This window comes from Rattus norvegicus, chromosome 15 (genome assembly GCF_036323735.1).
Source record: "Rattus norvegicus strain BN/NHsdMcwi chromosome 15, GRCr8, whole genome shotgun sequence".
Classification (NCBI taxonomy): Eukaryota; Metazoa; Chordata; class Mammalia; order Rodentia; family Muridae; genus Rattus; species Rattus norvegicus.
In genome coordinates, this window is record NC_086033.1 from 81,045,377 (window position 1) to 81,069,994 (window position 24,618).

Here is a 24,618-nt window from a genome sequence, read left to right on the forward strand (position 1 = left end):
TAGCTGCTCTCAGTTTCTGCCTCACTGAGGTCTTCACAATAATAATCATAGTAATAATAATAATAGTGATAATAAACAATTTGTAAGCTAGTAGATATATGAAAATAAATTCCTGGAATATGCAAAAATACTTCACTACAAAAATGATATATGTGACAGGTTCAAAGGCAGCAATCCTATCCAACATGTGGGTCTCCTTTAACTGTCAATATATTCAGACATATATAAATATAGTTTATTATTCATATATATATCAAAATTTTCTCACCAGTTACTTTCATAAGCATTGAGACATAAGTGTAATTAAAATTGTAATCATATTCTTCTAACTTTTTAAAATTTTTTATTTATTTTACATATCAACTGCTGACTCCCCTTCCCCACCTCTCTTTCCAACCATTCCTCCTCTATTTCTCTTCAGAAAAAGGCCAGACTTGATGCATACCAACCAACCCTGGGACATTAAGTTTCAGTAACACTGGACACCTGCTCTTCTATTAAAGCTAGACAAGGCAATGCAGTAAAGGGATAGCATCCCAAAGGCGAGCAACAGAGCCCAGAGACAGCTGCTGTTCACATTGTTAGGAGTCTCTCAAGGAGATGAAACTACACAATTGTATCATATGTGTAAAAGTCCCTAGGTCAGTCCCGTGCAGGCCTCCTGGTTGTCAGTTCAATGTCTGTGAACCTGGTCTCGGGTTTCTTCCAACCACTTTTTGATTGGCTATAAAGCACTCTATGAGGTGAAACCCATGCCTAGTGCTCTTTACTGACACAAACCTCTTGTCTGGCTTGGACAGTGGTTGTTTGTTACTTTTTCTCATAGTCTCTCTCTATCCCACCCTTCCATCTCCAACCATTTAACCCTTCCTGTTCCAGTACTCCCATTTTACCTTTTATACTTCCTGCCTTCCATCCCACTTTTCTTGAAATCTTATCCACATTCCCCTTACTAGTTTCCAGTCCTCTCTGACTACCCCAATTTCAGCACACACATACCTTAACATTAAAGCTAATATTCACATGCAATACAGAGTTGTATCATTGTCCTTCTGCCTATGGATCATCTCATTCTGAATGATTATACAGCTTTATATATTTACTTAGAAACTTCATAATAGGTAATATTCCATTATGTATGTGAACTAAAACTTCATTGTCCATTTAGACACCCAAATTGTTTCTATTTTCTAAGTATAGTGAATATGGTCACGGACTTGTGCAGTAGTGGCATGTACATTATGGGATTAATCAACTACACTTGTTTTTTTTTTCAGTTGAACATAAAACCTGTTACCCAAAATGGAGCCCATGCCTGGTACAATTAACTGCTTCCTAAACCATTGTCTAGCGATGTAATATGCCTTTACAAAGAATCCAATAGTATTATTCTGCTGAATGGATGTAGTAATAAAATGTCCCCTACATGCTTATCTTTAATCCCATAGATTAGTATATCAGTCAACCTTCGATAGAGAAACTCTTATTGCTAAAGACGGAGGTTAATAAAAGGACTCACAGACAGTCAACATGCTGAGGATTAGAGATTAAAATTCTTCCACTCTAAATGGAACCTTTGTATCACAACCTCTTCCACCAAGGCTCAGAATTCATCAATGAAGAGGAAATGTAGAAGTTATAAGAGCTAGAGGTAATGAACATTTACAAAGAAACAGCATGTTTTGGACATGACCATACAGTTACACAAATGGACTTACTGCGACTTCCAATGCATGGTCAAGATATGCGGAATATGAAGATAGACAAAAAGATCGAAAAGGACTCAGTAAGTTCTCAAACTTAGGAATATGCGCCTCTAGAGGCTACCCATGCTCCCATTGGTGGAGCCATTTTAGGTCATTATATAAAAGAATAAATTACTGAAGAAAGGAAATTCAAATATGGCTTCATTTTAATGTCTGTTGGTGCATTTCACACCTTGTCCTCCAATTCTTTTGTACGAGAACAGAAATTTCTGGGAATCTTAAACAGTTCTGGACAGTTTCCCACAAATACAATGTTTTACAACCTGATAAAAGTCTTCTTAACAGCCACCCTCAAATTTGTCCTGCTTCTAAAATGCTGGTTCCCTGCAAAGATACTACTGAGGGAACGTATTCTATTTCTCAGAAGCAAAGTAATCCACATTATGTTGATGAATGCAGATTTGAAAAAGAACAAAAAACAAGTAAATATTTTAATTTGGGAGTGATAGGAAGACAGGGGAGAAGTGAGAAGAGGTAGAAAAGGAGGGAGAGAAAAAAGGAGCAGAGAGGAGAGGAGGACAAGCAGAAATGTGCCTAGTTGGTTTATTTTACACGTTTTGGTTCTATTGCATATTTACTAATTAGTTACATCATATTAGAATGATTTAAGGACTAAAATCACTAATATAGAATGCAAGTGTGTGGTTAGATAGGCACAGCCATGTCAAGAACCCCAAAGCTTCCATGCTGCCAAAGCTGGGAAGTCTTTCCCTAGAGTAGCTCTGAGGGATGGCAAAAGCCTTTTATCATTGTCTGGATGTCAATAGTCTGTATAGAAAATGTTCCCACATAGCTTATCCCCACAGATGTTCACATCCTGCAGACTGCTTCCATACAAAGCATGCTGCAGAGTGGTGGCTAGGCCTGCACCCTTGTCCAGCATTATATATTAACCCAATTTCTGTTTGTCTGCAATGACCCTGCCTTCCCGCTCAGCTTCTACAATAATGTTGCTTCTCTCTTCTTCTCTATATAAAATATATGCTGAGCTTCTGTGATGCTGCAGCTCCTTCCTCTGAGGGGCCAGACCAACCTAGCTCAGTTTTCTGTGTCTGTGTGTCTGTCATGTATTTAACCCCAACATCACTCCTAGTTAAGATCCTTAGACCCAAGTCATGAAAGCAGTGAGAGCCATGTATCCCTGTCCTACTTAATGCCAATTGGTTCATTTCTACTCAAAGAAAAGAGAGCCGCAGTATTTCTAAAGCCAGAAAAGCACCAGGGAACTTGTGATATTTATATACATTAGATGATGTGCTTCTATTTATATATTATATATATATATATATATATATATATATATATGACTGTAACTACAACTAAGGTCAAAGATCATCAATTTGAAAGAGAGTAACAGAAGACAAGGGAGAGTATATGGGAGGGTTTGGAGAGAAAGGAAATAGGGGAATAATACAATTATATTATGGCCTTAATACTTAAAGACATATTTTGGTTATGAGCCTAACCTTTAACTGCAGAGTCAACTGGTGGGGTGTGGGGGGAGGGTAGGGGTGGTGACATCCACCGCAGATGGGGGGGGGAGTTATGGTATGTGGAACAGTCAAAGGGTGACCAGGGAGGGGGATAAAATCTGGATGTAAAAAATGATTGAGTAAAATTAAAAAAAATAATTAAAGAAATAATTTTGAAAAGGACACTGTAACCGATTTTTAACTTTTTCTTTTGCAGTATCAGAGCTTCATTCAATATGTAGCTTTTACAAACTCTTGACTTTAATAAAACCTTATAATCTTAATAAACATTTCTCATTATGCCAGGGACTTCCACATGAAGTTTAAATGTCTATACTCACAACATAAAACAATGTTCTTGTTTCATATTTTAAATGTGGTTTATTTAAACCTTCTGAAGACTTAAGACTCCAATGGAATCTTCTTCATGCAGAAAAAAGTAATGAGAAAGAACACCTACTCAGCTGTTTGTTTTATGAACTCTGAGTTTATAAAGCTTCAAACAAACTGATAGTAAATTGGTGTTTTTTGTACCAGGGATTATAGACAACAGGTTTATCATACTAAGGAAGACACACATGTTCAACGTTACTGATGATTAAGACTTCACATTACAATCATTGGGGCACAAAATGAAATTTTCTATCTATGCAAAATATCAATGTTTTCGTAAGAATTATTGCCTTTTGAATGATTTAGTTGTTAGAAAGCAAATTGCACATAAAAAGTTCAAGCTGAAAATGACATGAATATATAATTAATTTTTCTACAGATTTCTCTAAATAAAGTTACTTGCTCAATACAGATATGAGTAGTAAGAAAGTTGCAGGGCTATTGTGAGAGATATGATAAATGGAGTCATGAAAAAAACAATTTTTAATTTAGCAGACTCTATCAATCTAGAAAGCCCATGAATATTTACAATTAATTCAGTATGCTGGAAGCAGATGAAAGAGATAGAGTTCATCCAAGAGAAAGAGCAACATAAAACAAGGCACTATAATTATAACAACATCTATTAAAATTTCCATGATTTGAAATCAATGGTAGTTGCATAGTCAGAATGCTAAACATTTAATTTTGTAGATAAAATTATTAAGATACACTTGGGATTTGCTTAGAGTCTTTGTTCTGAGAGAGAATCCATTTAGAAAACCTTGGTGCAGTAGTAATTTTAGTAAAATAGTAAGAATACATATATAAATTCTTACATATATATATATATATATATATATATATATATATATATATAGATCGCTCCTGAGAGACACAGCCAGAATACAGCAAATACAGAGGCGAATGCCAGCAGCAAACCACTGAACTGAGAACAGGATCCCCGTTGAAGGAATCAGAGAAAGGACTGGAAGAGCTTGAAGGAGCTCGAGACCCCATATGAACAACAATGCCAAGCAACCAGAGCTTCCAGGGACTAAGCCACTACTTAAAGACTATACATGGACTGACCCTGAACTCTGACCTCATAGGTAACAATGAATATCCTAGTAAGAGCACCAGTGGAAGGGGAAGCCCTTGTTCTGCCAAGACTGAACACCTAGTGAACGTGATTGTTGCGGGTAGGGTGGTAATGGGGGGAGGATGGGGAGGTGAAGCCCATATCGAAGGGGAGGGGGAGGGGTTAGGGGGATGTTGGCCTGGAAACCGGGAAGGGGAATAACATTCGAAATGTAAATAAGAAATACTCAGGTTAATAAAGATTAAAAAAATGTTGTATGTATAATCATACCACTAAAGAAAATATGTTATTGACTTTTACATTAGTATTTAAAGAATGTAATAACCATCTTTGGCTTCACTCTTTTTTCTTTCTTTTTTTTCTTTTCTGTTTCTTATTATTCTCTAGCAATTCAAGTAAACAGTATAAGTACAAGGACAACTTGGTTTACTTTTAATCACTGTAAATGTTCCGATGACTCAGTGCTTATTCATTAAAAGAGAAAGTACATTAATAAATAACTTCCAGGGGAGAAGACAAGTGTTCTAGTAATTAGTGGACGTAGGGATGTACAGGAAACATAACATGTCATTTAAAAGAATATCCCATAATAAGAACGTCATAATTACAACAACGAATCAGTAGTCTAGATAAACTCGTAATTCATGGCTCTTCCAGGTCAACTCAGCCTGAAACGTAAGGCTGTAATGTTCCCTGTGACGTATTTACTGGGATTCACTGCTGCGGCCCCTGGCTGTATATACTGTCCCTTCACTGCTAACTCTAGATTTTATATTTTAATCCGCAGTGTTTGACACCAATATCGTTGGAAATAATTCAGCTCTAGTATAGTGATATCCATTGTATATTACCAGTCAACTTCCCACATCTGTTTCTGTTTAATTCATTTTATCTATCTATTATGTGTCTCTGTGTGTGTATGCCAAGGAACGTATTTGCAGATCAGAGGACAAATTTCTGGGAGCGGGACTCTCCTACCATAATGTGGGTTTCCCAGATCCAATCAGAACCTCCATTGTTAAAGCAGTGCCCACTGACTGGGTCATAGCTACAGGCTCCTCGGAACTTTCTACATTGCACCAGCTAAGCAGTATCAATGGTAAATTGGGAAAATAACCACTTATTTTAGTATGAGATTTACTCATCTGCTGAATATTTGGAAAAAAAATTTACTTGTTCGTTCATCTAATTAATTTTTACATCAAAATACTACCGAAGAACTTAACTTGACAAATTCTTTCCCTAATATCAACCCTCGTGTTTCTATGGTATAATAATCTTTTATTACATGGGAATGAATCAGAATATATAACATAAATGTTCTCCAGTATTGAAGAAGGACTTGGAGAAAATTGGAATTAGAAATGTGAAGGGCTTGGGACTCCATGTATAGACCACTAAAGTTATGGGCATAAGAGCAAGCATGAATACACGCAGTGATAATACACCATAAATCTTCAGGTGGCTATTTCTCAAATGTGTCTCCTTTTTTCTCATGGACATTCCGAAGAATTGAGAGTCTTATTTGTAAATATTTGTAAATTTGTAATTTGTAAATACTTATATTCTCTATTCCTAAGGCAGTTAGTAAGGGTGTAATACATTCAAAAAAGTATTTCCTAATCATTTTTATTGTCCTCCAGGCTTGCTTAATTACTTCTTTAAAAACATTTTTTATTGAACTACTTAAAATCTAAATTTCAATAGCCTTTGTAAACTTTACAAAGGAGTTATTTCCTTTTCCCTATGATGGGGAGGATTTAGCCAAGTATCTTGCTCATGCTACACAAGTACTCTATGTCATCAACTTTAAAGTATCCATTCTTAGGTGAAACAACGTGGCTTGACTTATGTCAAAATAGCCAATCATGTAATTTACATGTGTAAATTTTGAACTATTTATTTAATATTAAAAAAAAATCCTAACCAGCATGAATTTGAAAAAGTTCAAGGTGGTATGGAAGAGTATGGGAGGAGAAAAGGGAAAGGAAAAAAAAAGACATGATATCAAAAATCCGAAAAATTAAAGAAAAGAAGGAAAGTTGAAAAAAAGTGAGTAGGCTTCTATAACGCAGTGCCTATTACTTGAAAATATGTACTTACATTTTTAGCATAAGTATTTAATATATATAGCAAAATAATGTTTCCATTTTCTAATGAAATTTCTTCTCAGACTAGAAAATTCAACAGTTTCATTCTTAGCAACTTGGTTGGAAAAATGGCTTAGAACTATAAAGCAGTACTTCAGTGGGAAATCTGCATCTTTGTTACTGCTGAGAAGTGTGTGTGTGTGTGTGTGTATGTGTGTTCATATGTAAGTATGTATATATGCATGTATGTGAGTATGTGTGCACATGGCGCATTTGTGTGGAAGTCAGAAGTTGAGCACAGGTGTTTTTTTGTTTGTCTTTTCTCTCTCAGGAACCATCAGCCTTCATTTTGAGACCGTACCTATCATTGGGAAAAGGAACCCATCACAAAGGTGAGGCTGGGTTACCAGAAATCATTGATAAAGCTCAAGTCCCTTTCTTGTCAGTATTTAGATCCCAAGCATACAACTACCACTTTCTCAACCCCTTTTTTGCTTATGTTCTGGTGACGGAACTCACATCCTAATGTTTCTAAGAAAAGTCCTTCAAGGACTGAGCTATCTACCTTTTGAAATGACTGTAAAGACTCACTTGAAAATCCTGAAAGACTTAGATATCATCTATCTTTAAAGCAAAAAAGAATTTCTATAATCTGTTTTAAATCCTTTCATGCTAAGCAAAATAAAACGCCGTTGGGTACATTAAGAAACATAAAAAAATAAATTTAATAAATAAAAATAAATTATTTGGGACATATAATTCTCTTTCAAATATGTTGTGAAAATTAAATTGTCACTTACCATTATGTAAAAGGAAATTAGGAGGTTTTGTTGAATCGGCCTAATAGCTTATTAACAGTATGCATTTAAATTAATTATCTTATTTTACTAATGCAGAAATAGATGTCATAATTCATTTCCAGAACAGAAGAAAGGGCACAGAATCAAAAATTACCTTTTTCAATGTGGATCCGTTTTGACTCATGCCCCATATCATGACCAGCCAAATCCCCCTCCTTTGGCCCAGGAAGCACATTTGGGGATAAACCCATCAGCATCTGGTTCATGGACAGCCCGTTCTGATGGACAGCTATTAATCCCGAAACAAAGAGCAAACACAACAACATCAGAAAGGCTGGTTACCATCTAACCCGCTGAACTGTTTTTAGGATCAAAGTAAATAATCACATAATACCCAAGCTTAACATTACAGACCATTAATAAAATTATTGGGACATTGATAACCAATGGCAATCTTTAAAGATAAGCAGACAACACCAGAAATAACACCATTTTATTTATTGTCACATAAAATAAACCCTTTCCCATGGTTAGAATTTGTGGCCTGTCTATGTCACTACCAATAAAATATTCAATATTTATACTAGTATATCAAGTTCTTTCTTTGGTAAATAAATTTTCCCAACTTGGATAACTTATGTTCTAAAAGACTAAGCTTTTAACAGTATATGGCTAATATAAGTGATTTATTTTTTTACCTATATGCTGAAATCAGTATAGTTTTCTGCAATCAAAAAACTAACATTATCTTTACAGTATTCTTATTGTGTTCTATACCATAAAATATGGCACGAATGAGAATCATTCCCTCTTTAAAATATTTGTTGAATAATTCATTAAATGCAAAAGTATTTATAATATGTAAGTTAATACTATACTAATGCTAACATGATATTGTTTCTGTGATCTTATAGGTTAAATCTCCTATATGCAGAAGGTAAAACGAGTTCTTTTTGGAGCTGGCATGACAGATGTCTGTGAACCATCTGATGTAAGTTCTAGAAAACGAACTCTGGTCCTCTGAAAGAACATCAAGTATTCTTTACTGCTAAGCCACCTCATCAGACTCAAGATTAAATATATTAATTTTGATGTAAAATATTTGAAGACTTACTTTACGTTTTTAACTATGCTAGGACAATATACATTCCTTTTATTTCAGACCAAAATCCTAAGATTAAAATTCTTTAATTCAATGAATATCTAAATGACAAAGTATGGGACTATTCAAATTTACTGTGCTTAATTTGAATTCTGTTATATGTCCTGGTGAATGTCTTTATTAAATAAGGGAGACTATTAAAACTTATGAACTGCAAAATAGCAGAGTTTCCCATTGAAGAATTGCACTTAGATACACCAGAAAAGATGTACTTAGGCGTTAGAGAGTTTGGAATCGGTTGTGTACTTGAGAAACTCATCTGGAAGATTACTTACATTTTCTTGTTTCATAGCTCATATCAGAGAGAGCATGTTATATCAGAACCTGTTAATGTCGCGTCATACTTCATGTTATTCCAAACGGGGACACATAATTCTGAGGAATGGCTACTGCTAGGGAGCTGCGGTACATGATACATTTGAGATCCATTGAGAATGAGGGCATTTTGATTAGAAAGCCCAGCTGCACCAAATAAAGTTTCAGAGGGTGACAAGCAGAAGGATAAGACCTACGGATTCTGTCGGAAGAACTCTCGGTCCGCGCTGGGGAGCTAGACACGCTGCTGCTGCGGTGTGATGATGGGTGGCTGCCAGGCCTTCGGCCCTCCTCCAGAGACGGAGCCGGTGAGGGACTGTCGGGAACACGCTCCTGCATGGCACAGAATGAAAAGAGAGAAGAAGGGGTCAATACGTTGGATCTTAATTTCAAAAATGTTATTTTTTCTCTAATACAATTAGAAATTATGAATAGGGCTACACCCCCAAGACTCATGGTTTTTCACCTGTACTTAATACTAAAAGATATATTTAATCGCGACCACAAATCTCAAACCCTTGCATCCATTGTTATCTAACTTAGTGATATCATACACTCTAGAAAAGTCAAGATGGAAAAATTATTATTTTACTGGTAAACCTCAATACAGACATGGCAAACAGTACTAATGCATTCTTTGGAGAAAATGTTAGGCCATAGAAGACAATTCAACATATGCCAGTAAGATCACCTAACAAGAAAGTGCTCATAGAACTAAGCAAAACTGAGCTCTGGAAAATTATTTTGAGGGCATCTTTGCATGTTTTTCTACCTCAGCAGACATTAGCAATCCATGACCACATGCCTTATGGATTAACTGAGCGAATTATTATCAGAAGATTGTTAACAACACTGTGTGACACCACGCTAGACACATGGTGATCACGATTAATGCTTGGTGGCAATGAAATATTTAATATTAAAACTTTTCTATGTCGGTCCCCAGCTCCGAAAAAAAGAACCAAAAAAAAAAAAAACTTTTCTATGACTGAAATGACTCTCAGAAGATAGGCCTCTTTCCCATTCCCATTCATGAAATACTTATCAACTGATTTTCAGACAATCTTGCTATAATGTTTCTCTTTAAATTCTATGAAGACATTTGTCTACCACTCTAAACCCCTCACTCTGAAGAAGCATTGCAGCTGTGCCACTTAGAGCTATGCTAATATATATATATATATACATACATATGTATATATTATATATATACATACATATGTATATATTATATATAGTATTATATATAATATATAGTGTAAGTGGAATGCTAGATTAATAAATAAAATGACTAATAATTAAAACTTAATACTTTAAGAACCAAACTATTTTCATCTTTATATATCAACAAACAGGCACTAATGAGCTCTGCCTATAATATATGTATATGTGTATATATATTTGAATATAGAAAAAACCTTTAATACTAAAAAAAAAAAAGAAGAAAAACTGGTACATAAGAGACAAAGATGGCTGCATGGTTAAGGACAAGTGGGGTTCTTATAAAGGACCTAGGTTTGGTTCCCAGCACAGACATAACTCACAACCACCTTAAATTTCATCTTAGAAATGCCTTCTTGAGTTCTGTTTCCAACTTTAGTTGAGAAAGTAAGGCACCTAAAACCAAGACCTAGGGAAATACATGTTGAAGGGTGAAACCCTTCCTCCTAGAAATATGAGGTTATATGGAATGGTTGTCCGTGAGTAGTAGTTTGTTGACAGCAGGGAATACTACACTGATTAAACTGCTGATCTTCTGTGGTTAGTGTCCTGGCAGGATATTGTGTAGATAAAGGATAGAAAGTTTGAAAAGGAGGAAGAAAGACTGGAATCACATATCAGCAAACCAGGAATTGTCAGGTACTGCCAAAACTCTGGAAATGCATAAAAGGTTTTGCTTAGAATATCAGAGGTACACCATTCCCTGAACAATTTGATTTTGAACTGGTAACATCTAGATATGTCAGATTATTTTTTGATATTTAAGACAAGTGATGTATAATTGTTAGTGTCTATAGTCCATAGCTAAATATGATCCTACTAATAAAGAAAGATCCAGAGATCCAGAAATTTCAAAGTACACACACACACACACACACACACACACACACACACACACACACACACCCCATAGGACTGAAATTCAAAGACATCATAGCAGAGGAGGACCGATGGCTTCTTCCTTGTTTTGAAAGGTTGCAGCTTGCATGGTACCTTCTACTACAGTAAAAGTAAGTCCTCAGGGAGGGGATACTCAGCTTAAGTTCAGTGGCTTCTGAAATCGATGTCTGAATTTCATGGTGCCATTACCAGTAGAGTTTTTACCTTACACCTCTGGGGACAAGCAAGGGCAGTAGAAGTAGCCCATGCATTTTAGGGGCCTCTTGGACAAACCTTGGATAACAAGTCAAAAAGATGTGGGTCTTCATGCCAGGCGTTGGAGTTTGTGATGGATAGTCAGTCTTTCTTTGGCTCTTGAATAGAATATTGTCAGCTCAGAGTGAAATTTTCCATCCAAGTTTTCTATGCACGTATGTACACAGACTCACATGAATTACAGGTTGTTTGTCTTAAGACTCAAAGAAAGACTTTGAAGGAGGGAGCAGAAAGACTGTAAGAGCCATGGCATCAGGGAATGTGCTGTCAGATTCTGTATTCTCACAATGTCAGGCTAAGCTTACAAGATCTCACCAACATGGCTTTCTAAACATGAGCTGACACAACGACAAAAGCAGACATGCCAAAGGAAAGCCCACAAGACTTCACTATTCCACAAAGAAGTACATGCAACTAAGGGAGGCTGAGTAGGAGAAGCTGTCTTCCCTTAGAAGAACACAGTTGCTTATCCAATATCAGATGGATGCACAGCACTGAAAATAAGAATAACAGTATTAAGACTGAGTAGGTTATATTTATAAATATACCTACATATACATACACACAAACACACACATAGACACAAATGCACACACATGTATACATACATATATACTGCATGGATAACAACAGTCAATGAAAAACCAAGTCATGAATTTGAACATGTGCAAAGGGGTGTTTGGCAGGGTCTAGGGAGAACAAGGACAGAAGAAATGATAAAACTATGATGTTAAAAAGTCTCAAATCAAATTTTATCAATAGCAAATAGAGTTAAATTATTATACTATCCAATGGTTATATTTTATATTGTTTTTGCAGTATTTATGTGTTTATTATAGGATATGAGTATGAAATTTTACAATAAAATTTCAAAACAATGTACAGAAATATTAATATATTAAGTGTAGTATCTTAGAGTTGCATCCATAATTAGGCCAAACTTTCAAAATTCATGCAACTTGATATTGATTTCCTGTTTGTAAATTGTTTCTTAAAATTAAAAAAATTGTTTGATAATTTCAAGCATGTATATGATGTTTTTACAACACCTACAATTATTTCCTATCATTCTGTTTTTCTCCTGTTCCTCTATCAATTTTCCTTCCAACTTTATATGTTCTTTTTAAGAAAAAAAATTGAGTTCACTTAGTGCTACCCATCTGTGACTGGGTATAGAGAGGAACATGTGGTAGATCCTAGAGAGGCTCTCAGAGATCATATTTCTGAAGAAAACTGTATATTCTCCTGTAGCTATGATTGCTAATAAAAACAGCTCCCTTTTAGACAGAAAGGGCCTACCTATGTTCAAGATAAGGTCCCAGATTTGGGTAACTTGGCTAAGTTTTAAATATAATTTCAATTCAATAAGACTGGTATTTATTTGCAGATATGGAAATATATGATGTGTACCTGAGAAATGTAGTTGTATTTTATTGAAATTGAAATTTCTAAATTAACCAATATATCTTCTAGAAAGAATGACATCATCCATGTTTCCAGTATATTTTAATATGTCTTATAATAATTGTGTTAGTAGTTGCATTTGTAATGGCACATTTTAGTGTTTGGCTGAATAGAGATAAAGGACAATCTAAAAGTTAATAAAATCTTGTAAAAATCATTTGTAAATCTGAACTTGCTGTCATAACAAATTTAATAACAAGTACTAATGAAAAGTATGGGTAGACATTGGATATTTAATTCCCAAAGCTTAAATATTTATTTGTAAACTGAAATAGCAATAGTTATGCCAATAAAACACATACTTTGTGTCTTTTAACAGTTTTCCTATAAGTAGAAAATTATTCAATATATGTAAGCATTTCAATCTTCTATGTTGATTTATTAAACACATAAGTCATATACATATACCTTTATTCATTCAAAATACATTAAAATGGCACAATAAGTAAGTAAAAATTGATTAAAGCCTCAACATGAAATATATTTTTAAAACATAGTTTAAAACTAGGGTAATTATACTTGAAGCATTTAATGGGCCCTCCTCGTTTGACTTTACTGTAGTTTATATTTAAAAACAGAGAATACTGTGACAATACATAATACTTTTATTTTAAGAAAATCCTTTATGCAAATTTTCTGATTTAAAAGCTTAATTATTCAATTGAAACTTCCTATAAATTGAGACACAACATATTCAGTCATTTCACTTAATGTATAATTTCAATCTTTAGAACGTGATGCATTGTTCTTTGAAGAATTTCATTAAAGCAAAATCCATTGAGCAAGGAAGATTTGAATACATTGTTCCACAATAAATTAATTTATTTCAACAGCTTAATTCTTTTATCATATTTATATGCTTGCCTTTCCAGAGGATTCTATAGGATAGAGAATAATGGAGACAGTAAAGAATAGCTTAGAGGAGAACCTTGTAATTATTACTGAAACAAAATAGATAATGAGTTTTATTTAGACGTAATAAGAAAGAAGTAGTTCAATGTCTTTGGGAAAACTATGTAAACTGGGTTTATAATTTCATTTTCTTGATACCTTTTAACCTCTAAGCTGGGCCTGAAGTAGAAGAGAAAGGAGATTATTTAATACTTTGACACTGCTTTATAGTCCTACATCAACTCCACCAATCAATAAAACACAATCCTTTGCAACATTCCATCTTTATAAAGCTCACCACAATAATAAATGAAAATTTAAGAGGAGTACTCTTTCACTGTAAAAAGGTCAAACTAATACAGTAATGGTTTAAGAATAACTGCAAAGAGAAGGCTGCATACATTGACGCAGAACAAAACTCATTGTTCTTTATGGTAATGCAACAGCAAAGGTGGAATTCTAAACTACTACACTGATCTTGTCACATCCAGGACGGAATGTTTGCAAAATTACCCTCTCCTAGCTAGCTGCTCTCTGTCAGGAAGCAAGGTGATGGCCCATGAGGAGGCGTCAATAATCACAACTTAATACAGATGATCAGTTCCCTTAGCTTTCATCAATTTTACTTTCTTTTTAATTCCCTTCACACACACACCCTTATAAAACTCTTCATCTTTATTTCAGTTCGAGATTATCTCATTGGAAACAACATAAAGATGATAAACCAACCTTTCCAATGTTAAATAATTTATCTTTTTATAAGATCTGAATTTACAGGATGACACATGTGGCCTTTGCTTTTTCTTAGTACATAATCTAAATCCCACACTTCTGACTTGGGTAGAGCTGACAGATTGTTTCATTCAGGGGTTATTTACTGAATCTTTAACTCCTGCCAGGCAAGATATAAAGTTCTGCATGTTTTAAACATTTTCTTTTCAATTTGGATTGTACCTCATACACTGTAGACTTAGCAAGGTGTGTCATCATTTTGACTGGTAAATTCAAATATCCATGATCTGAAAGCTGTGTGAACAATTGAAATTGTAGCATTCATATTTTGTTTTTGGGAAAGTGCTAAAATGACTTCTTTTTTTTTTTTTAGGATGAATGGATGGATGGATGGATGGATGGATGGATGGATGGATGGATGGATGGATGGATGGGGCAGAGTTCCCCAAGCCAAACTATTCAACCAACAACTTTACTTCTTTTCTCTAGCCTTTTTATACCTCCTTAGACAAAAAGTTCTTTAGACAATTACATCATAGATAAAATGTTACATAGAATGGGAGTTACAGAAGGATGTTGATATTCAACCAATTGAAGTTCAAACCAATATTTTATTCTAATGTTCTCATTATAAGTTCAAAGCAACAGTTTTTAAATGGCCTCCCCTACCTTATAGTACACACCTGTGGCTTTATCCTTAAACCTGAATGCTTTTCCTATAACAGAAATTTGTCACAAGCCTATTTCTCCTTTTGTGTAATTATGAAAGTTCAATGTATTTCTTGTTATGCAACCTTTACTTATTAGAGGAGTAGGCACATTCGAGTCTTTTTTTAATTTTTTAATTTTTCTATTGGTTATTTTATTTATTTATACTTAAAATGTTATCTCCTTCCTGATTTCCCCTCCCCAAACCCCCTATCCAACCAACCTCCCCTTCTTCGATGAGGGTACTCCCCAGCCACTCACCAACTCCTAGCTTCCTATACACTGGGCATCAAGTCTTCACAGGACCAAGGGTTTCCCCTCCCATTGATGACAGATAAGGAGTCACAATGAATGATGTCAACTTATTTATATTAGTTAAAATCCAATGAGCTATTATCTGAAACCCCTATTAATTTTGCCAGTATTACTCAACTTAAACCAGCAGGAGCAAGGAATATAAATTTAATTTTATTTCTCTTTTATTGTTGAACTTCTTCATTCTAAAGGCCCATTTCTCCCATGTCTACAAGGTAATATTTTGTTGTGTAATAGGACAGAGTTAGCATAAAGGTAACATAAATTTAATCAAAGCAAGAAAACACAATCTAGACTTGGGTGTTATAATTAATCTTAGTGAAAAATAAAATTCATCTTTGTTTGGTTAGTTGGTTTTGTTTGTTTGTTTGTTTGTTTGTTTGTTGTTGTTTCAAGACAGTTCCTACCATATTGCCCAGGCTTTAATTGAACTCACATTCCTCTTGCCTCAACTTCCCTAAGGCAGGAAATATAAATGTGACCTATCAGATTAGAACTAGCATTAAAATTAAAAAGCAGAACTCCTTTCATTCCAGTCAAAAGATAACTATAAAGGAAAGGAAGCCAAGAAGAAACAGGTCAGCTCAGAGTTCGTTCTGCTGCTGTTTGCTGGTTTTTCCACACAGCAAGTTCTTGGAGCCAAGTATCCACCTGTTCAGGTCCAGTCTATGTTCCTTCTATATCATTCTGACTATAACCTTTTATTTGCAGTTACATTCATGAGTCTAAATGATATTTATGATCTTTTCTTCCTTGAGTCTAGAAGATTTAGAGCTGGAGTGTCCAATCAAGTTTGTTTGGCCACAAGCATACTTCATGGATAGTGTTGTGCCTTCAACAGCAGAGTATAGCATCTGCCTTTCACGATACCAGCCTCTACTAATAATCACCCTCAATATTCATCCAATCAGGAGACATAAAATGATGAATTATTCCTTATTCACTTATTGGCTAGAATAACTGTATGATCATGAGGTTTGTTCTGTCATTTATTAATTCTCGCATGCCATTCATACCAGAATGTAGAAAATTACTTGCTCTCTTTCTTTTATTTCTGTTTGATGTAAATCTTAACTAGACTCCAAAAAGGCCAAATTTTATAATATTTTAGGTGAAAGTAGTTGAAAAAGGAAAAGACAATAAGAGAAAAAGGAATCTCAAAAGAGACTTGTGACTATATCTGGTTAACCTCGTCAGGATCACCTGGGAAAGTGGTGATCAGATGATATGTTCAAAGAAAACCAAACCACTCAAGCAATGGGCAGTGCTTGAATTGCAAATGCTGTAAATGGTAATTTCTTTATTGTGATTCTGGGTTAAAGTAGTGCCACTGTGACCTCCATTCACAGAAGAGAAAGGCAGCTGCACAGATATAAAATAATCTGTCATGTGCCTAGGAGTTGGAACAGCAAATACACAAAGGCCAGAAATCCTACTCTAGACTCCATTTTAAAACCACCAAATCTGTCTATTTCAGCAGGAGCTTGTTCTTAACATCCTATGATATCATTATGTGTGTATGAAATAAAATGTGATTATAACAGTGATTCATTCAGAAGGCTTAGAGTTATGGGTTCAAAGAATCCAAAGAGAATCAATTAGCAAAGCATTTCAACCCATTAACAAACTTGCTAATGACAAAAGGAATTGAACTCTCAATTTAGACTGCTTAATTTGCTTAGTGATTTAAGATAATAAAGGAAAACATTCTAAAATTTAGAAATCACACAAAACAGAAATCTTATGTGAAAGTTTTGGGCTTCAGCCTTTAAACCTATCTATAGATTCTGAATCAAGAATGTAAGATTTAATTTTTAAACAGTAGATAAACACAAATTTCTAAAATAAATAGAGATTTAAAAAAACTGACTGAAGAGAATACGTGACAAACATTCTCAGAAACATACTCAACTCTCCACCCACACAAATACCCAAACAAACACACCAAAAATCATAGAGCTTATAGCTGCTACATTTGTAGACTATTGGACAAATTGTGATTTATAACAAGTCCAGAGTCTTTTCTTTAATCAGATTACTTCTAGATTGCTGTATACAGGCAGAGATCACTCATGAAAGATATAAAGAGGTAGCCAAAATGTTTGATTAAGTAAAATCTTGAGATATTAGAACACTAGGTCTGGAGCCAAAGATACCATGGTAATTTTAAATCTTTGAGACTGACCCAAAATGAATCTGTGGACATCATTTTTCTTAATAATTATCTCTAGATTAATAGTTGTTGAGATACATATTTCAACCTCCTTAATAGATTAATTTGAATAATATATTTATCAGTATTTGGCTGAGACTAAGCACTATTCAAAGTGTAGGCATGTAGATGGGAAATGCTTAACCACAGGGGAAATTGAACTACATGCTATATGGATTGCTAATCCTTGGTTATAAACTTGAAGGGTTGTAGAATCACCATGGAAACCAATCCCTGAAAAATGTGTCAGGGGGTGTTTATATCTGGTTAATTGAAGTGGAAACCCCATTCTAAGTAGAGGTAGCACCATTGCCTGATTGGATGCTGGTAAGAATAAACAAGCCAGCTCACAGTAGCCTTCATCTGTTTTGTTGTTGTTGTTGTTTTTGCTGCTGCTGTTGTTGTTGTGGGGAATGTGTGTGCCTGCGTGCGTGCGTGCATGTGTGTGTAGACAATCTGACAAGCTGCCTTCAACTTTACTACAATGATGTCTCTATACAGAAGACAGCATCTGCAAACTCTAAGGCAAAATAAACCCTTCCTTCCTTAAGTAGAATCAGGTATTTGTCACAATGGGAAACCTAACTAAAATAACATTAAAAAAATCTCAATTTATTGTCACTTTATGTTCTATGACAGGTAGTCAGCAAAACTACACTGACTTCGTGGAGAGTTTACATTATATTGCATTCATATATGGTTTACAATAATTTATCACTAAAACATATAGGTCTTAAGGATTTAAGGTAAAATTATCATTGTCTAAACAATATTTGCTCATTTCTTCCTGAAATTTATCTAACTAAACTCCTTGAATTTTCCAAACTAGCAACAGTCTGGCAAATTTTCTCATTGAGTCTCACTGAAGCCTGCACTTATAAAAAAAAAAAGGCTTTAATAGTCTTTGTCTAGCTATTTTTCTCTTAACATTTAATTTTAACAAATATGAAGTCTTGATAATTGTGTTCTCTTCTATCTTTGAGTTTCTTCAGAGCTTCTACAATTATCCACAGGAATGTAAGATTCATAAGAATTTAATGTATCAGTCATGTAATATAGAGACCAACTATTTGTTTTCTGTTGTCAGATAACACAGTGTGAATGTGTGTGCACTTGTGTGATGTGTGCACCTGTGTGTGCATGTGTGTGTCTGTACGAGTGTGTGTGTACCTGTGTGCACTTGTGTGTGTGTGTGTGTGTGTGTGTGTGTGTTTGTGTGTTTATTGAGTATTTGTTGTGCTGGGTTAGAAAGTTTTGTGGTATTAAGCAAACAGTCTACCAATTGCAATTGAAACACACCATTCTCAACCATTAACATTGTTTACTCAACTAACCAGTTTTACTCAACATTGTCTTTATACATAGACAATAGACTTTATATGAATTAATATATTATATATTTAAATATACTGTATGTACGAATGTCATATATATAATCAAAACAATATCCTTCTTGGAAATACTGTATTATATTATGTCTGCCCCAAAAGATCCTTATTTATAGAAGTTAAATTTTCAACTTTATATAATTTTATTCTATAAGACAATAATATTCTATTATTTTTAACTACATATAAATTAAAAAACATTTCCATTCAAAGACCCTATTATCAATACCAATAGACAGATTTTTCCCCCTGAGGCAGAAACTCAAATGTTCACACCCTAGTCCATTTTGTGTGCAGTATATGTCTTTGAAAAAAAAGTATTGGGGGATTTTACTTAACAAATTAATTAAGAAAGAGAATATTTTATAATATATTACTCCAAGACATTTAGTATTTTTTTAATTTTATACCATATATTTTTGGTTCCATTCTCTCTTAGTTTCTACTTGATCTTAATTCTGGTCATCACTTAGAAAACATGAACAATTTATTCAGCATGTAGACAACTGTAGACAACGCTTCACATTTCTGTTTTCTCTTCAGAAGCTGTTATCGTCCGCTATGGGGCTAAATCTTTGGTATTTAACATTCTACTTTCAAATGGCCTTTACATTTAGACTCTTGTCAAGCAAATCAACTCACAGGCACTATTTTAATTACCCACTGGGGCCCATTTTGTTCAATGTGACACCGTAGTCAGCCATTTTCTTTGGGAAAAATAAAACTTCCTTTAATCTACATTTAATTAGCATAGACAAAGTAAGTTTACCAAACAAGATCTGTGCTATTGAGTGTCCTAATATCAAACTCAAACGCTGTGGTTATTAACTTGAAGCAGGGTCCCATCACTTAGCATGTCAAGGTTTTAAATGCAAAGCAAGTGCTGTCTGTTAAGGGCAGATGGGTTTCTTAGCACTTGTACCAGGCAGTTGGTCTTCCCTTTGAGAGTGCAGTGGGAACTATCTGCTCTCTGTAATTAATCTCAACCAGAGCAATGTTTCCCGTGTCCTTGTTACTATCAGGATTTATACCATGATTCAGAACTTCCTTGACTCTATCTGTTATAAAACTTCTAAAAATTGTCCCAAGAGATCACGAAGTGGGATATCACTATGACTTAGTAGGTGTTGGCATTTGTGTGAAGACATTAAAATCCCTTTCTTATCCCCCTTTTGGATATCTCCTTCCTGCTTAGATCCCCTTCCGCTGCATTCTGAAACTCAGTCTAAGAAATCAGAGAAAGAACTGGAAGATCTTGAAGGGGCTCGAGACCCCATATGTACAACAATGTCAAGCAACCAGAGCTTCCAGGGACTAAGCCACTACCTAAAGACTATACATGGACTGACCCTGGACTCTGACCTCATAGGTAGCAATGAATATCCTAGTAAGAGCACCAGTGGAAGGGGAAGCCCTGGGTCCTGCTAAGACTGAACCCCCAGTGAACTAGACTGGTGGGGGGAGGGTGGCAATGGGGGGAGGGTTGGGAGGGGAACACCCATAGGGAAGGGGAGGGGGAGGGGGATGTTTGCCCGGAAACCGGGAAAGGGAATAACACTCGAAATGTATATAAGAAATACTCAAGCTAATAAAAAAAAGAAATCAGATCAATATTTCGGGATTTCTAACAATATATTTATGGGTTGAAATCTAAAGATACCTCGAGAAGAAAATTAACTTTTCCCCCTTACTTACCTCAACTTAAACACTGTGGAGTTTTAGAAAGCTGCCTCCAGACTGTAGTATTTTAACTAACATGTGTTACAGCACAGACAAGTTTTGAAAATTGAGTGCGAATAGAAAGGGTAGCAAGTCAAGTCTCTTGATATTCCTCTGTGCACTGGGACTCTGAATATTTAAGGGATAACCTCCTAGTTTACAATTAAAATTTTAGAGTACAAAAGTCATTTTATTCATGTAAACCTATCCAGATGAAAAGTTATGGGATTCTCAGTCTTGAAAGTTATATAGGCATATATTAAGGCTTATAACAGCATAGACGGAAGTACAAACAAACATCTGTGCATGCAGAAGCTCAGATGAAATGAAGTTCATAACTTCCTTCCTTCCCTATGTTATTTCTAGAAAGGAAGAACTTACAATAGATCAAGTTGTGTGACTCTTTAACCATTCGTAGAAATTTGTATTCTCACCATTTCCTCTTTAGTGTTTAGAAAATTGCTTATGGGAATAAAAACAAATGGCGTGAAGAATGGTAACTGAAGTTGACCATCCCACAGCAACATTATGACGAGACAGTTACCTTAATAACAGATGTCTCCACCCTGGATGGAGGACTCTGAACTTGTGCCGCAGCCGCCATGTTTGCAATGGTGCTAAGGTGGTTCATCTGACTCATTGCCATGGTGACAGACGCTGGAGGTAGGCTGACAGGAATTAGAGGGTGAGGCATCATCATAAAAGGAAGTTCCAGTCCTGAAAAAAAAAAGAATACAGAGAAATCATCACTACAGTATCGAGGTTAAGATCACCAATGACACGTCATTAAGAGTTAAAATACGGAAAAATATTCTAACTGTGACAGTCAGAACAAACAGCTTGTTTATTCGTATATAGTAATATTCACTCATAACTGGGAAATTAAGCCTACAGCTGACTAGCTTAGTGCCATAATTCATCATATCAATTTTTATGTGTTTAATACAAACATTCTGGTCATGGTTTCATTATCCCTCCTGGCAATGTACCAACTAATAGACATGTTATAGTTTTGGTGAACTGACTGTGTGAATGCAGTATATCTTCTTTTATTATTACTCTCCTAGTCATTAAAGAAAAGAATTCTTAAAACTACCACTTTTAGTGCTAAAAGTTGCCATCGTACCATTTGGCGGAAGGTGGCTGTGCTGCAGATGGTTGAGAGGATGGCTAACTGGAAGGCTATACGCTGCAGGAATGCGGGCATGTGCAACAGGAGCCTGAGATCCTTGGGATGGGGGAGAGTGCAGTGTTTCCTTATCCCAAGAACCACCACTGCTGCCTGTGGGGAATGAATATAAATTATTTGGATATAATTTTAATCCAAATCCATCCAAACACTAATTTGAAATGAGATCTAAAAAGGCTTAACACTGGGGAATTAGCAAATGAGCTCAGAGAAAAGTGACCTGAAATAAGACAGATTCCCTTGAACTGTGCTTTCTCTCGTTTTGTTTTGTGAACAGGACATCGAATTTCAGAAAGGTAATATTTTGAACTGCTCAACCTACTTGTAATGTCTAATCCTTTTTGAACTAGCCAACTGAATATTAAATCATCTTTACTGTATAACTAAATAATTCCTCCTTTGTACCAAAGCAGAATGAAGGTTCTATGCTTTAATCCTTCCCATACATAGAAGCCTGGTCAACATTGAGAGTCAAAATGCATGGCTTATTTCAACCACAAGAACAGAAATAGTTTGAATTCATGAGAATATAACTTAATTAGGCATTGAAAATAGAACATAAAACATCACTTTAGGAAACATGATAATGTCAAAGCAAAATACCAGACGTGTGTTAATGATTAGAGCACTTGCTTGCAAACAAAAAGAAATGTAAAGTTGGGATAATAACGGTACCAGAGTCAGTTAACTGACTGTTGGAGGACAGACACTTCAATATTCAGGATAACGTCAGAGTAATCTAGGTTTTGAGATAATTTATAAGGATTCCATAGAAAGAATTTATAAATCGTGTCTTCAAATTAGTGTAGCAATGTTAATGCATTTCTATAGAAGATTTTAATAGGAAATTATAGATTTAACTTTTAGTTACCTCATGAAATCATTTTAAAATAGATAATACTCTCATAAACATGGAAACAGCAAAGTTGGTAAAATTCCCATTAATGCTTTAGATCCACTAAAAGCCATGTTGTAAAATCGCTATGACATAGTATTCAGTGAAGACGACTTAGTTACTGCCAGGATATTTTTTCCTTTACTTCACGAAGACAGTTGAGGTTCAATATAAATTCAAACTCATTAGCTCAATACTGTCTGGATCTCAGAGTAAATTGTTCAGAAGTGGGTAATGAAAACTCAATTCAACTTCTTCAGCAATCAAACAAAGCAATTTTATTAAACAATGGAAAGAATCAATTAAATGGATATCTTTATTATCTTTATTATTTTACAAGAAACTATGACAGCTTTTAGTTTAAAAACGTTGATAGCTTTATACAGAAATGACTCACATAAAAGATATTTCATCAACCCTCTCCCACACTTGGATACAGAAGTTCATTTTCATATTCAATAATTTTATATGCCTTACCCCTCTACGTCTGACTTTTTGACACATATTCCAGTCAGATGTGAAATAACTGTACAAATGTGAATTTCTTAAATGCATGCTGTCAAGAAACTACTGGGATAAAACTCTTCAAATAACCTCATTTTGCTTCATTTTATCAGACCATGTGCAAACACAATACATATTTAACACATAATAAACACATTTTGAGATAGTAAGTTTAAAGGAAAGACAGTAACTTGAATTCTGACTAAATAGGTGTACAAAAGATAACACTTATTTTGTCCTCTCTGTGGCACCACAGTTTCTTAACAGGGGAGCTGCTTGCCTGCCACATGAGCATTTTCCTAAGGAAGTTTCTAATGCTACATTAAATTTCTCACTGTGTAGAAGGCTATTAGCCATCTCTACCAATCATCATGTGTTAAACTCATGATGTTAGCTCATTTAGATAATAAATAGAGCGAACAATTAAGAAATAAGTCTGATGAAAAATATACAATATATAACGAAGTCAGCTGTAAGTGATTTTTGCATTATTTATAGTGTACTCCTCCATTAGTGTAAACAAATGAGAAATGAAAAAAGACTACTTCAGAAATAGACATGCCTACAATTAGTAGAGTTATCATTTCAAGTGTTTTCATTTTATATGATATCTGTCACTCAATAAGCGAGTAGGTATATATATATAATACATATGTATGTATGTATGTATGTATGTATGTATGTATGTATGTATTATATATATTATTCCTCAACCTCCAAACGTTTTCTGCTTCCCACCTCAGGTTGATAATCTCTCATTTTGTTATATATGTAAATATATATATATATATATAGAGAGAGAGAGAGACTATGTTTATATCTATATAATGTTTATATAATATATACAGACAATATATATTTAAACATACAGGTACTAATGTCACATTTAACTTTTTATTTTTAAATCTATGGTTTCCTTTTCCTTTGAATTCTTATGGTTTAAAATTCCAGTTATTTTCTGAAATAACATGTTGAATGCTGAAAGTTCACATTACTGTTTTTTCAGTGTATTTGTAGGAACAAGATCTTAAAATAGATTTTATAATGTAGTCCTTCAATCTCATTAAAAAGAAAGATGATCAACTCAAGATTTTGAAACACAATTCATAGGCAAGAGAAAAAGTAGAAAGTTTTAGAAAATAGTAT

The 24,618-nt window shown here is 34.6% G+C and overlaps 1 protein-coding gene across 3 annotated transcripts in view; it reads right to left on the reverse strand.

Annotated features, from left to right (window-relative positions):
* The window catches only part of Dach1 (dachshund family transcription factor 1), a 381,684-nt gene that overhangs the window by 109,314 nt on the left and 247,752 nt on the right, over positions 1 to 24,618 (reverse strand). For 2 of the 3 annotated variants that reach the window (NM_001427593.1, XM_063274321.1), the window contains exons 4-7: positions 22,011 to 22,166; positions 21,429 to 21,601; positions 9,277 to 9,412; positions 7,757 to 7,891 (exon numbers count right to left, since the gene is read on the reverse strand). In NM_001427593.1, coding sequence (NP_001414522.1) covers positions 7,757 to 7,891; positions 9,277 to 9,412; positions 21,429 to 21,601; positions 22,011 to 22,166 — 600 coding nt within the window. The remainder of the gene's footprint in view (positions 1 to 7,756; positions 7,892 to 9,276; positions 9,413 to 21,428; positions 21,602 to 22,010; positions 22,167 to 24,618) is intronic. The other variant, XM_039093964.2, reaches the window with a different exon arrangement.